This window comes from Aptenodytes forsteri, unplaced genomic scaffold, assembly GCF_000699145.1.
Source record: "Aptenodytes forsteri isolate BGI_AS27 unplaced genomic scaffold, ASM69914v1 Scaffold227, whole genome shotgun sequence".
In the NCBI taxonomy this organism is placed as follows: Eukaryota; Metazoa; Chordata; class Aves; order Sphenisciformes; family Spheniscidae; genus Aptenodytes; species Aptenodytes forsteri.
In genome coordinates this window covers 1,586,938-1,602,838 of record NW_008795365.1, presented here as the reverse complement: position 1 = coordinate 1,602,838, position 15,901 = coordinate 1,586,938, and the positions used below count along the sequence as shown (strand labels likewise).

The following is a 15,901-nucleotide window of genomic DNA, read 5'->3' as shown; positions in this document are numbered from 1 at the left end:
CTAAAATTTTCAGAACAAATCTTTTAATTTCCCTGTTTAGTATAAGAGTAAGAACATCTAATTTATCCAATTAAAGTGAAATGTTTGGGTCACCGATTTCTGAATACAGAAATAAGTAATTAAAAAAAAAAAAGAAGCTCAAAACTGAGGCTTTTGGAAATTTTCTTCTTAGTGATTCACGGACTTACTACTTGCATATTTTTTAATTTTTTTTTTAATCTCTTAAGTGTATTCATTCCCCAGTTGTTCTTGGTCTTTAGGAAAAAAACCAGACATGAACCAAGCAATATGAAATTGGATCTTTCATACAGTAGTTGCTGTCTGAGTGACTATATGGCATTGATGAACTTTCTCAGCTGGTTTCTTTATGGGAGAAAGAGGACGGGGGGGGAAGAAAAAAAAGAGAGAAGAGAGAAGAGTATTCTTCAGCAGAATACATGCCTCACTGTAAAAGGAGCTGGGCTGTGACTCACACTCTTCCCTGCTAAACAGTTCATCTACCTTAAGACCTCTACAACAAATATTACCTCTTATAGATGTAATAACTTCTATTAAGTCTATGTTTAATTTTGTGAGCACAAAGGAAGCATTATTGTAATTTAAATGGTTTGTTAAAGAATAACTAGTTACATGATACTGAAGAATTTATGTTTAGACATGGCACAAACTTATTTCTGGTTTTAATATTACGCCTCAAAAAGCAAAAAAAAAAAAAGGAAACTTCGGTGGGTGACAGATTTCCTCTGTATTAAATCCCCACTAAGGTGGGGGGAAAAAAAAAAAAAAAGAGGCTCAGGCTTGCCCTTTTCACTTCCTCTTTTTTTTGTGCCATAATTGTGGTGTATTGTTGATCTCGGCAAGGGGAGCTGGTTGGGTGCACCAAAGACCTTAGAGCTCTCGAAAAAAAAAAAGTTAACAAGGCCAGTTGATTTTATTAAAATAAAGGCTATAGTAAGCAGAAGGAGTTTTTTCCACAGACAAATAGTTTCCCAGGAGTGCTTTGGAATACTCAAATAGACATCTAAAAAAAGGAAATGGATAACTCCATAAAGCCATTTGTGCAAGACGGACTTGCACTATTAAGTCAGTATCTTATAGCTGGATTAGTAGTGGCAGGAGGATATTTATTTATTTATTTTCATGTAGGTGAATCAGAATATTTTTACTCGGTCTGTGTCAGGTACAGATTAATGCCAAAGGAGCAAACACTAAACGACGAGTTCTACAGATCGTGTAACACTGTTTATCAGCCTCTATTACATTAGCATTTCCTTCTGAACTTCTCTACTTTCCTTAGTTTAACTCAACAACACTTAAATATTTCATAGGTCGTGCAAGCAGAATTTTAACTGCCTTACTATTAACTTTGCAGGAGACATATGATAAAGTGATTCCTACGTGCTATGTTGAAAGTTTACCTCCTATTGTTATTTTTGGTATGTTTTTCATGCCTTGATGTATGTACTGCAGTAGAACACACAGGTTAAAAGAAATTGCTGCGGAACAGAAAACTACAAAACGTATCTTCTAGAACAACAAAAAGCAGAAAAATCTGTGGGACCCATTCATTGTTTCTACAGCAATTCAAGCCATTTCAACAGGAAAAGTTACCAATAGTCTTGCTGCTCAGCTGCTTTGCTGTACTATGTATGAAACAGTAAGTTCTCAGGATAACAACCTAGTTTGCTGTTGTTCAATATTTAAGGTATGCTATCAGCACCTGACTTAATCACTATCCAGTATCATCATCACTTTTCTGTGCAGCTTTACATACCTCAAAATCACAGAGCAGATCCTGGAAGGCAGCAGAATTTGGAATAATGGAGGTCTCGTGCCCGCTATCAACAGTTCCCACCAAAGAAAAGGTCAGATGGAGTATGTGGCTGTTCAGAAGGGATCGTTTCTTCTTTAACAGCATTGCCAGCAACTTGAACAAGTAAACAGAAAAGGAATTAGTAGCCTATAAACACACAGCAATGTTGTCTAAGCACAAACAAGCATGGATGAAATGTCCCTTTTGAGAAGGCCCTTAAACTATGTCTGATAGTTGATATTCTTGATGAAAAAGCTTGAAAGTGGCATTACGGTTGATTAGAAAAGGGGCACATCCAGGACACCCTCCAGCTCATAAAACATCTGTTCTACACTGCAGACAGTATCTAGGCCCTGAGGATTAGGCACACACAGACACACCTCAGCTCTCTGGTAGTCAGTCACAGTTTAAGACGGCACATGATACATTCTCAGATAGTTCTGTTCCTGGACAGCAACTGTGGACACGGTAGACTTAAATACAGCACCCCTAGAGTACTGCATGCACAAATGAGAGGTATTCTGGCACTGAAGAAAAGTAGCCATGACAACATAAATCTGAATAAGCCTGACCTTCTTTTTTCTTGCTACCCTTTGTTGCCCTAAGCATGACCACAGATGTCGTCCTTTCAGTCCTCATTTCTGCTCTAACTTCTTACAATCTGGGTTGGGAAAGAACAAACTGCCAGATGTACTATTGCTACTTCTCATCTTCTGATACAAATTTGTTAAACTCTCAACATACTGGCTTGTTCAGCTTACCATCCTCCTTGAAACATTATTAAAGAAATACAGATTTCTGGGAATCTCTCTCAAACCATGCTATTTGCTGAGGTCAATACAAGTGGAATGTAAGGTCATATGTGATGATCCACTGACTGCTTATGGTGCAAGGAAGACACTGTCTGGATTTGTTTGGTTAAAGTAAGCCAAGGTCTGCAACAGGCTACATGGAATAATATATTTCGACATAACTATACTAGCCATTAGCATTATAAGGTTTGTAAATACTCCGCCCAAACCACAGCACGAACTTTCCATTTCAGTAAAGCAGTCTTCCTGAGAAACATAAAATGCATTGGTCATATGAAGATCTTTTCAGGTCAGTCAACCAATCCTTCAGCATAACTGATTGCACTTTCCCCACCCCGATGGAGAATTAATAAGTCTTCAGCCTGAAAGCAAACAGCATCACCAGCTATAAAGTCTGTGCAGTCTCCTCAAAATGATGATTCTAGGAATCTACTTGTTCGGTTTTCTTCATGTGTCCCTATCCTCCTCTCTTGCTGGCAGATCACGGAGATAGAAGCTCCCGGGCTTGCAGGGGTGGACTCACAATCACAGGAAAAGAATCATCTAAGTGCCATAGTTGTGCTCTTCCTTGCTATTAATGAAGGGTCAGTTTCAGCAAAGCAGCTAAACGTGCACAACTGCTTAGCAAAACTTTCCACCCTCTCCTTTAAAAGCCATCCTAAATAACTCATCTATGCTAATTAGCCAAGAGCTCAGTAAACTTAAGAGCAGAAAGTCAGGTTACCACAACACAACAAGGAATTTCCACGGGAACTGCTAGGACAGACAGTGAAGATTCACAGAATCGTAGAATCATTTAGGTTGGAAAAGACCTTTAAAGATCATCAAGTCCAACCATTAACCTAGCACTACCAAGTCCACCACTAAGCCATATCCCTAAGTGCCACATCTACACATCTTTTAAATACCTCCAGGGATGGTGACTCAACCACTTTCCCTGGGCAGCCTGTTCCAATGCTTGACAACCCTTTTGTTGAAGAAATTTTTCCTAATATCCGATCTAAACCTCCCCTGGCGCAACTTAAGGCCATTTCCTCTTGTCCTGTCACTTGGTACTTAGGAAAAGAGAGCAACACCCACCTTGCTACAATCTCCTTTCAGGTAGCTGTACAATCAGCCTGGTCTTTTTTAAGACATTTCTTACATACCTGATAACCTCTGATTCTTTCCATTTCTTTGCTGGCTAGTGGATTGCTCTTTACCACACAGACCAAGGCCTTCACAGCTGCATACAACCCTTCTACATCTGATGCCATGGCTACAAGTCCCAAAATAGCAGCAGCTCCACCAATGTACTGCAGTGTAGTGGCAACAGGCTTGGGGACAAATGTTCTTACTCCTGAGCATAGGCAGAGAAAATAAATTAAAATCAAATCAAATCAAATTCTTGTAGGAAATCATTGTGAACACATCCAGTAATTTGCATTCTAGCATTGCTTGAATTATGAAAAGAGTATCACTAGAAGAACTATGACAAACTCAGAAGAGGAAGTGGATTTTCCAGGGCAAATGAAAATAGTTTATGACCCAAGGTAAAATAATTAAGTATATTTTCATAATGATAACTCAAATATACTGAAACAAACATCCCATGTTAGCAAAAAAGAAAAAAGATAAGAGTATGTCCATAAAATATAAAAATATTAAATAAATTTAACAATGTACCATTCAACAATTACATGATTTATCTTCTAGACCTAAGTTCTTATTGACAAGTAATTAATCATGTTTAAGCATAATAATTCTCAAGTACTCAACTCACCCAAATATCCTATCAAAGCTGCACCAATGGAGCGCGCTGGTCCATTCAAATGCCCTGCTGAGTTATGTAGCAGCTTCACAGGTGTGGCATTTTCATGAGAAGAAATCGCCAGCTGAACAAAACAAGGGAAAAAAAGCAAGGGCTAAAGGGAAGAGGTTTTTTTTTATGTAAGCCTGAACTTAACTTGTGTATTTTCCTCCTGTGATAAAGAGTGAGTAACATAAAACAAAATAGACCTATTCTAGAGTCATCAGGACATTCTCTAAAGTAAAGAGAAATCTCCCATCTCCAAAGTTTAAGGAAGATGAATCTAACTTTAAAAATAATTCCACCGGATCATAGAATGGTTTGGATTGAAAGGGACCTTTAAAGATCATTTAGTCCAATCCCCCTTCTGTGGGCAGGGACATCTTCCACTAAATGAGCTCAAAGCGCCATCCAACCTGACCTCAAACCCTTCCAGGGATGGGGCATTCACAGCTTCTCTAGGCAACCTCTTCCAGTGTCTCACCACCCTCATTTGTAAAAAGTTTCGTCCTTATGCCCAATCTAAATCCATCTTCTTTCAGTTTAAAACCCTTGCCCCTTGTCCTGTCACTATGCACCCTGGTAAAAAGTCTCTCTCCGTTGTTCTTACAAGCCCACCGTATGTATTGAAAGGCTGCAATAAGGTTTCCTCAGAGCCTTCTGTTCTTCAGGCTAAACAACCCCAACTCTCTCAGACTTTCTTCATAGATGGTCCTTTTACAAATAATTCACTGACTTTTAATGTACTTTGAAGAAAAATGTAAACCGATGTTCTGGTTTCCAAATCTGAATCACAGTCAGAGGACTAAGCTATCAGCTTTTTTCATCTGCAACGGTAGAAATATTGTTCAACGATAATCTTAACTGTTTTTCAACGGGATTACAACTGCTATCTACATTAAAAAGCCAAAATACCTCCAAAAGGTGTTAAGATACATAGCTACTAGTAATTCCAAAAACATGAATAAAATCTAGGAGTACAATCTCCTTCAATATTTTTTTTTTTTTTTTTTTTTAAACATGAAAGTGATTATGGGCAACTCTTCTGACAAGTACATTATTGTTCCTGGTTGCATTGCACAAATTGCCTTGAAAGAAGTTAAAAGAAAGGAACAAACAAGTAGTACATGTTAACCAACTCATTTCCCAACATACCTGCTTGGCAATAGCTTTACTATCCAACTTGTTGTAAACTTTCCTTATTTTTGCCACTGTAAATGAAGAAACTGACAGTGCATAGAGACCAAAAGAGACCTTCTCTTCTGGTACCAAAGATACTGGAGATGGGTTGATTCCTTCAGACTTTGAATCTTTGCCTTAAAGACAAAATAAAAGTTTATTTCAGTAATAGCACCATTTTTCTTTTCAGTTTTAAGAGTAAAATCTTAAGCAAATTATATTGCAAAATCTTAAGCAAATTATATTGCAAAATAAGTAGAGAAGAAAGGTTTTACAAATAGCTGAGATTTGATATTGTCTTTGCATACTTGCTTGCTGTACCGAAGAGTAGCTTGATAGCATACGAGTTGTGGAATAAATCTGCTATTTAAGGTGAAAGGGCAACGCACAGCAAACATTTCCTTTCAAGAAGGTCTACAATATTAACCCGTAATGGCAACTGGCAGCCTGTGGCTTGGTCAAGCAATAGAAGATGTGGTGCTTCCTCATCTGAATTTTTGGAAGGCAACATTACTCCTGTACTCAGTTTGCGTACAGCCTAAGGGCTGTTCGCTTCCCTTCCCACCTGAAGAAAAACAAAGTACGCAAAAAACAGAGAAGTATTTGGCACATCTGCATATTTGCCTGTGACAACAGGCTTTTTACAATGGTTTTCCAGGAAAAACGCCTTAGAGGATGGTACAAGAGATGCAAGACTGAAGAAAGACCAAAAGGCCCAGGCATCAAAGAGAATATATAACTGTATCTTTAGTATTTTGTATCCAATGCTCCTAAAGTGGATGCTTCTTGTGAGACACTGCAAACACTATGACTGACAGGTGTCTACAATGCTCAGAGGAAGCGTGCAAAACTCAGCACCTGAAAGCTCAACATAGAGATTCACTTCTGCATCTTCATTCCAGTTCAAAAGGTGTCTGCAACTCCAGTGAAACACATTAATGGAATTAAAAAAGCATGAAGGTTCCTCACCTAACACTGAAACAAATGAGAAACTGGGTGTCTACATAATTTTTTGAACCAGGGTCAAGTCTCTGTCAAGTCTCACTTAAGAGAGAATTTCAGAAGTCTTGGTTTCCCCATAACTGAAATCCTCATTAGATCCTCTGCTCATGCGGATGCCCTGAGAACATTGCTCCAGTCCAGTGAACAGACAAAGGAATTCCTCCTGAACTAGTAACTGCTCTCTGAGGGGTCTTTCCAAGACTTAAAGAGCATCAGGTTTTTCATTTCGTTTAAACACAGGGCAAAGTCTCAGAAGATGGCAATCTTGCTCACTGAAAACAGGGACAAAACTTCTGAAAGAAGCATTGCATGGGCAAATTGCAAGTCAGACACAATTTCCTTGTAAAGGACAACAGCGGAAGACAGCAAGGGCTCTTCCCTTCTCCAGGATTCCCACAAATAATCATTACACTAAGGAAAAACAAGCATTTTGGAAAGAGAGGCCAAAATAAAAGGGTAAGATACAGAGCTTCATACTGCACCCCCTATCAAACTCCTTAGGGTTTGGCACAGTGCACATGACGTGAACAGCTTAGACCCAAACAGAAACACGTCCTTTGTTCTGGAGCAGACCACTCCTGAAATACAATGAACTGAGCAAAGCTTGTGCGAGAGAAATACACTGGCGCACTGGAAAAAGTCAGTATGTTAAGAAGGGAAGAATTCTTTTAAGTTACTGTGGGCTTCCTGGTGAACATGGCCTTAGCATAAGGGTAGGAAGATCTTTAATTCTTGGAAGTGAATGAACAAACTCACATTCACGGAATTTACTTTGGCTAATTTGGTACTTGCACAGCGCCAGTCAAAATGCCTTCCAGGAGAAATTATAATTGACTAGCAGATACCTAAATCCAGAGTTGCTCACCAGGTTTGCCTAGCTGTCAAAAAAGCAAGTACGTGACACAGATCTGTAGATGGCAAAATTCAATTCCCTGGTTTTTCACTCAAGATGGGCAAGGAAAGCTACCTTCTTTTTTATGATACTTCTTTCTTTCACAACCTGAAGATTATCTAACATTTGGGGTGGGGGGTGTCTGTCACCACTCTAGGGACAGCTTTCATCATGAAAAGTAAGACCGTGCACTCCCTGTACATACTTTTGTTTTCCTACCACTCTCGTCACTCACTGCCTCCTTCCTTGAGATGGTGACAGTTTCTCTCCAGAAGAGCTGGAGAGCATTATGGTCCTCATGGGGAAAGACAATGCAAGGACAAGATGACTTGATATGTTCCCTATTTTTATTTACGTTTCACTGAAAAGCCCTGTAATAGCCAGGTAAAGCAATGAGCATCTTCTGACGTAACACTGATGTTATTCTTAACTGCACAGAAAGACAGGGAGCTCTACAGAACAGGAAAATCTCGCTAGTGACAGTTCATCTTACCAGAGCTAATGAAGAATCTGTTGTCTGAATAGTTAAAAACAGGTTATGGACACACATTTCTAATAAGGTTATTCACATCTTTTCGTGTTGCACTCCCCTCAATTTCAAACAAGAACACTTAAAAAATGTAACAGAATTGCCCATATTTGTTTGCAACGAATGCTTAAAGACTATCTGCTGTACCACAATCCCTCCCTGTTTGATTTTTTTTCTCAGTTGACCTATTTAGGCCCTATAAACAATGACATTTCAAGACAGCTGTGTTTGAAGTACAGAATACATTGCAGATTTGCAAATGAGTGCTATCACTAGAAACTGACAAGTTAAAATGCCGTTCCAGTTTCACTTTCTACAGATAAATATAATATACAGTATGAATAATGACAGCTTTAAGCACTTCTAACTGGTTTAAAACCAAAGTGAGGAATACAAGGACTTCTAGCATATCTCAGTACAAGAACTATCAGAAGTATGTTAAAACAGTAATTTGGATTTCTATCATCCTCTTCAATAGCAGCTACTAATCTTCTTACGAACAGCCGGCTTTTCCTTTCTGCTACCACATACTCTGCTTTCTCACCTCTTCTGCCAATATGCACACAAAAGATTCCACTGCACCCGGGCCAAGTTACTAGCTGCCATTTGAATTGTACTTACATGGTACATATACTGCTTGAAAGCTTCCGACGTAATTTGGTCCCAGCTCATAAATGGTGCTAACACCTGGGGCAGGCAAAACTTCCTCCAGGAAATGTGTAGGGCCCAAACGCCACACTAATGAAGAGAGCTGGCGCTGTGCCGGTGGTGTGCCAATATAGGCATAAACAGTGCTGACTACAGGTGGATTGGCAGAACCAGATCCACTAGGGCTACTATGAATATAGTGAAGCTGTAAGGGAGAAAAACACAGGGAAGTTATTGAGATAGCATGGGTACTGTGAAAAGAAAGTAGACAGATCAGAAATTCGGGAAAGCGATTTGCAAACCAGGGGATGTACCAAATGACTGCTATGTAATGCACGGTATTCTGAAACTATACAGCAAAAGTCAGCAAAGAACACTAACCAGAAGGTAAATGCAAAGATCAGAAGTTAAGCAGCTTTCAAAAGATGAAGGTGTGTATGGAAACACAGGATGAGAACATGCGAGTTCTGTGCTTAAAAATGCTAAAGAACAAGGGCGTATCTTGCTTCTAAAAACACAGTGCTTTATGATGGTCATTATTTTTGCAAAAGCAGTAAGATGATCTCATAACCTTGTGTTCTTTCTCCTCCTCCTTCAGCTGGTGAAAACGTGCCTTTGGTAATTATACTCTTTCGAGCTAACATGCAAACGTGATGAAAATTTGATAAGATTTTCAGATGGCAATAAAACAAATACATGGAGAAGATGCTGGCCTATATATAATGGCAGTAACAATCTTACAGACATTTTCCATCTACCTTGCAAAAATTCTGTTACCAGCTGTTGAATGTAGTCACGTATGGCTAGATACATACTCATGTGTTACAGCTATAAGCGTAACAAGTAAAGTTACTATAGTCCTCTTTCTGCAAAAGGAATACTGAAAGGTAAACCTTGAAAGTCAAAATACTGTTTTACCTATAGCAGTATAGTAACACTAGCTAATTTGCACGTCACACCGGGATTAATTTACTCCCTTAAGGCCCACGCCTGCCAGATGCCAAATGCTCTTTAGTTATCAGTTACAGGTCAGGAATACTTTGTGCTCAGTGGACAGGTCCACAGTGCTCTTCACTGCTCTCTGCTTTTGGCCTCCTAGTTTCTTCTACCTAACAATAAAATATTGACCTTTACAACCAAATGTGTTTCATCTACAATCAGCTAACAACAACACTGGACATCTCAGTAGCTATCACTGACAAGGGGATGCTATTTATGGGATGGCAAGAGGGTTGGGGAAAGAAAAACATGGCTAAATTGGCAAAACTGTCTTACTCTGTAACCTCCCTATTATTCAAAGGTAGATCTGCCACATGGTCCTGGGATAAGTCTTCTTCAGCTTTTTATCATCCTTCTACTTAATCCAGTCAGCAGCATAGCCGTGCCACACTTGCCTCACATCCAATACAACATGTCCACTTCACTTTAGTGTTACTATCGCTCATGCCTGAGAAAGCATTCATTATCTTCTCCCCTTAGCAGGACTAGGGCTGGGTCCGAGCTGTGTAGTGAGCAAAGACCTCTTTTTGCAAGGCTCCTCATTTTGGGTTTGGTTTTTGCTTTTGGTTTAGAGTTTGTTTGGTTTTTTTAGTGTGGTTTTTTGTTGTTGTTTTGCGTGGTTTTTTTACAGATGTATATGCGCAGAGAGAGAGAAATCACTCCAACCAGTAAAAATGAGGATTTAAAGATTTATTTTACCTTAACAGTGTTAACAAGCTGTCCATCAAGGTAGAGCGCAGCTGTGCTGTTCTTTAGCATGCCTTTACTCATGACCAGAACTAGATGATGCCACTGGCCTTCCACAATGAGGTCACCACAGCGAAAACGGGCACAACAAGGAAGAATTTCATAAAATGATGATTCCTCACTGAAGTCATCAACTAAAGGGAAAGTACCAGTTAGCGGGCACCAGAAGAAATGTTATTTGTCTGTTTTAAGCTTCTTATATCATTAGGCTTTACACGAAACAATCTACAGCAATACATTAAAGCCGAAATTTTAGAAAACACATAGTTAACAATGTGACCACAAATACAATTAACAAGATACAAATGAAATCACATGATTAACAAGATATGACTTTAGACTTTCAAATACAAGAATTGAAAGAATGAAATCGGAAGTTTTGAGAAAGTATTCAGATCAAATTGTCACAATTTGACAGGCTGAACGTCATTAGATACTTGCACATTAACAAACCAGTATAGTTTTGGTAGTATCAACAATGGGTCTCTTCTTCCTTTGCCTTAATTCTTCTCTAAGAAAATTATCAGGATACTTTTAGACTTTTGACAATTACGTTTTACTTCTCCCCTTCTACCCTCCCTTTGAAATTTTAGCTGGAATGACTAGTTTGCTCAAGTTTTACTAACTTTCTCATGCCACTATGCAGGTCACAGAAAAATTTTTTTGTTGTTTTTCTAAAAACGTTTTTACAGCAGTAGTTGGCAAGAAGTAACAGATGTCTCTCTAAACCTACGGAGCTATTTTTCACCTTTCTCATACCGTGGAGAGAAAGATATCCATACTTCCTGGACCTTCTCCTCACACTTTTCCCTGCTCCACCATGGTCTCCTCCACAGGCCCCACTACCTGCTCCAGTGTGGTCTTCTCCAGGGGCCTGGAGCACCTCCTCCCCTCCTTCTGCTCTCACCTTTGTGTCCTCAGGGTGCTTTCTGTCACATTTTTTAACTTACTCCTCACTCCATGCAGCATTTCGCCCTCTCATGTACATGTGTTTTCCTAGAGGCACCACCAGCCCGGCTGCTGGGCTCAGCTGTGCCCTGCGGGGGGTCCACTGCGGAGCCAGCTGGAACTGGCCATATCCAGGCACAGGGCAGCCCCGGCCTCTTCCCACAGAAGCGCCCTCTTGGCCCCCCAGCACCTGGCCACAGACACTCAGTATAAGCTTGCCACTATCTTGCTTAAACAATTAGGTCACACACAAAAGAAGATACAATTAGAAACATTGCCTTTCAAAGCATCTGCGTCAGAATCATGCTAAATTACAAAGCATAAGTGAAGTTAAAGATGAGGTTGAAAACCTGAGACTTTTTTTCCTTAATAAAAGCCACAAATATGACATCTGGCTAGTGAGATGCATCACAGACCAGGGGTACTCGTTAACTCAAGCCTCAGCACAGTGGCTTCTCTTCTTCCCTTTTTGCAGTTCTAAGGAAAATTAATTTTCTGAAGTGCTTCTACTGAAGGGGTAGCTCAGGGCTGAGACGTTTCTGCCTAAGTCAAAACAAAGACTTCATGACGTCTCATCCGTTCCCTTTCAGTACTGTAACCACAGCGAGTCACCCTTGCCTTCTCTTCACCTTACCAGCAACGGTGCCTGGGTCGTAAGGCAGCTGACCCGATGCAAGCACCAGCTCCTGTGGGGTAAAGTGAGCTGCACCCGCTGCTCCATTGGCTATCTCTGCACCAACAGTGAGAGGAGTCAGAGACGGATGCCTGCCTTCCAGACATGCGGCCAGAGGAACCCACTCCCAGCCTCTCCGCAGGGGCTGCAAACCACAAGCTGCTGACCACCCATCCCCAGTTCACACACCTATACTCTTCAGCATTTCCCAGGTCTTTCTTCACTAATGGGTGCTGAATTCTGTTCTCCTGAATGTTGAAATACACTTTAGTTCTCAGCACACATTTTTTTCATTTCTCTAAAAGGCATCCTTTGACTTCATACCAGAGGGCATGATCAGTTTGCAGGTGCATTAGCTTCTCCATCACAAAGCAGAATGACCCACACTCTACTTGAAAGCTTGTGTCCGTCCCCGTCCCCCCCAAACAACAACAACAAAAACCCCAGAAAACCAAAGCTCAAAAATTTTCCACCAGGGAATGCTTCAACAGAAAATAGGAGCTTTTCAGATCTCTCTTCATTCTTTCATATTGAAGGAAAAGAAACCACTAATCCTCTTACCTCAACAGCTGCCTGCACAGGCAGAACACTAATTTCTTTAGAAATAGCACAAGGAAAATGATAAAAGCAGAGTACTTGGAACTGACTTTCAGATACAAAAATAACCTCAAGTTCTTTTACTCAGCCAAACACCTCTGAGCACAATTCTCACTCACAAGAAAGATCCTTAAACCACCCCATTTATTCTTACAATGGACTGTCAGCACTTCCAGTCCCCATGCTGGCAGGCCTGCCATCTCAGTTCTTCGGGTACTTACCTGCTCAGCACTTGCGGTACCCCCCCAACTACGACTCCAGTAAAGCAAAGTATCCCATTCAATTAAAAAACAGTCTTTGTAGTCAGAGACCTTCAGATCTTCTCTGACAAAGCCTCTTCAAATCCAATCTCTTTTCAAAAGTTAGATAGAAGAGGTTTACGAACTAAAAACATACGATCTATAGCTCCAGCACAGACTAAAGCAATTAATATGAAGATAAACTTATTTAATCCTCTCTTATAAGAATTCGGTCTTTTGAGAAAGAAAACACTGTCAATATCTTTGTAATTTAAGAGGTTTAGTTCCTCCCTTATACTATGGGTCTTCAGCTCTCAAGTTTTAGGTTTTGAATCTGACTTCTACTAAGAGAAACTACTGCAGTTAATGATGCAAATGTCCGCTTATCATGAAAATAAGGAATATTCTGTAACAGATACCGAATGAAGCTACAAACTCTTTCTGAAAACTGATCACAGCATTAAAACATGAAGTGAATGACTGATCGCCTTCAAATAGCCCTCCAGTGTTGGGACTATGCAGATTGAAAAAGTCTTCACAACCTGTTAGTTTACTATTTCCAAACTTCTTCAAAGCAAAGATAGTTAACATTTTCACCTCAAGAAACGATATCTAAAATGAACGATACAAGACAAATAAAAGACAAAACTCTTCCAAAAACAGTGATGTAATCCCTCCTTCAAATCTATAATACTTGGGGTTTTGGCAAAAGTTTTTCTTTATATGCAGATATCCAATCTTCTTTGAAAATTATAAAAGCTCCTTAATTTCTACATGAATGTTTACATTTTATATTTTTCCATTGTCAAAACCCATTAGGAGCTGGTGAAGCTGCAACTGAAGTTCCATCACACACAATTCCAATTCTTCTAGATACTAGGTTCAAAATAAACTTGCTGTTGCATCCCCATAATATCATCAGGATTAGCTGATGACACGACACAACTCTTACCATAATTTTGAAGCAATTCTTCTTTAGTTGAAACAATCAGTGACCGGTCTTTTGCTGAGAGGACAATGGCAAGACATACATAATGCTGCTCCGAAGAGTTTGCACGCCGCACTACAGTAAGAAGTCTCACGGGATGGTTATTAGGAGGCGTACTAAAACGTTCAATACAAAACCAAGTTGAGTAGCTTAAACCAGATGGCGGTGGGAAAAATCTTTCACCTAAAAACAAAAATGAAAGCCCATTATATCGCTGGAGTAGCTAGTACTTAGGATACCTACTTGTTCCTGTTTCTTTTTTCATATCGGCTCAGTTGATACAAGCTGTGCTTTCTCAAACTTTTCCTTCATGGGCTTCAATGTTACTTCTTCCATTTCTGACTCAAGCTTGGAGGAAAAGCCACCTAAAGCTAGCTCAGAGGGGTTTCTTTCAAAACAAAGTAAAGCAAGAATTGCACACTATTCCCTCCCATTCTAAAAACAAAAGTCAACTCTGAAGCTGTGCTTGTTCAGAACAACCCAGTTTCAGTTCCCTAGACAAAAAAAAGTGGAAATGGATCAGGCCCTCAGAAACTGCTAATACGCTTCTTCAATAGGTGTGACTCATTGAAGAAGCCTTTGTTGAAGAAGACCTCTCCACCACATACACCTGACTCCATTTCATCTCCTAGGGTGCTCCCACAGAACAACAAAGAGGTCACAGACTTCAAGTACTGTCTAAGTCCGTCTTACTGCAGTAAACCTCCAACTTAGTTTTTAGACTTAACACCTTTTTTAACTAAGTGATCACGTTCATTTAGCCCCGCAGCACACCAGGTTCCTGTAGGGTGAACAGCCTACAGTGAACAAGTGTAAGGATAGCAAACAATTTAGATGGGATTTTTGTGATGATGTGTGTAACTACACCTGTAATAAATACAGTCAAGAATTCAGCAGAACAAAACCACAAGTACAGCATTACAATTCATTCCACATTTCCTGTGCTCTTCACACTACTACCTCAACTTGTTCTTAATGCATCCAGGTTCGTTATTCATATGCTTCTCTTGATTACAACTTAACCTTCTGCTGAAAGCCTTGTATTTTAAAGCAATCACACATTTGTATTTTATATTGCTTTTCATTGATTTGGGGGCAAAAAGCAACAGGAACACACACACACAAAAAGACACAAAAAGTTCTCAATTGCAAGTGTACAACAGCCAACACCATACTATCACTTCATGGCTAGCAAAGAAATACAAGAGAACTAAACATCAGATACAAAACACTGCTAACAGTCATACTCGAGTACTTACCAGTTCCAATTCCACTGACAACCGCACCGTCAATAAGTCCTGTTGTAACAGCATTATTTGTAGGTGCATTATGGGGAGCCAAACTTGGCAAGAACAGGCAGCTGTTAAACACAAGGCCAGTAACACACCAGAGTTTATGAAAGTCAATATAACCGGAGTTCAATACAAACAAAGTATAGCCTAGGAAAATATACCATAAGCACACCATCACTCTCCTTGACTATATGTATTCATGAAAAGTAGAAATTAATTCTCAAGATTTTTCCTTGTGAGGCTAAATTATCTCCAGTGCAAAGAGCTTTGGCAGCGTATGTCTTTGGTGCAAAGGCACAGAGACTTATGCCCACATGGCTCCATAGCATAAGATGCTCCCTTGTGGGCAACCATGACTCGCTGCAGCCTTTGAGATGTTCTGGACTCTCAAAGAGACTGAATTAGCTAAATACTGATTGGATACTGAAAGGAACAGGAAAACACACCTGATCAACATGTGGCTCAGGGGCTGATGCCATCGGCGGAATTTTGGCTTTTTTGATCATGGGGAGGTTTACATGGCACCGGGCCTGCTGGTGACAGATGGAGTCCAGCTATCTCACAGGGGGAAAAGGATCATTGCTCATGAATTGGCAGGGCTCACTGAGAGGGCTTTAAAACTAGGTTTGAAGGGGGAAGGGGATAAAACCAGGCTCACTAGAGATGAGCCTAGGGGTGGCATGCCGATGCTGGGGGCAAAATCGATAGCCCAGCTCAAGTGCATCTACACCAATGCACGCAGCATGGGCGGCAA

At 40.1% G+C, this 15,901-nt stretch overlaps 1 protein-coding gene across 1 annotated transcript in view; it reads right to left on the bottom strand.

Moving 5' to 3' along the window:
* The window catches only part of WDFY3 (WD repeat and FYVE domain containing 3), a 185,528-nt gene that overhangs the window by 57,042 nt on the left and 112,585 nt on the right, over positions 1-15,901 (bottom strand). The window contains exons 20-27 of the mRNA XM_009280240.2: positions 15,115-15,215; positions 13,820-14,038; positions 10,363-10,544; positions 8,638-8,869; positions 5,570-5,730; positions 4,388-4,499; positions 3,774-3,964; positions 1,775-1,927 (exon numbers count right to left, since the gene is read on the bottom strand). Coding sequence (XP_009278515.1) covers positions 1,775-1,927; positions 3,774-3,964; positions 4,388-4,499; positions 5,570-5,730; positions 8,638-8,869; positions 10,363-10,544; positions 13,820-14,038; positions 15,115-15,215 — 1,351 coding nt within the window. The remainder of the gene's footprint in view (positions 1-1,774; positions 1,928-3,773; positions 3,965-4,387; positions 4,500-5,569; positions 5,731-8,637; positions 8,870-10,362; positions 10,545-13,819; positions 14,039-15,114; positions 15,216-15,901) is intronic.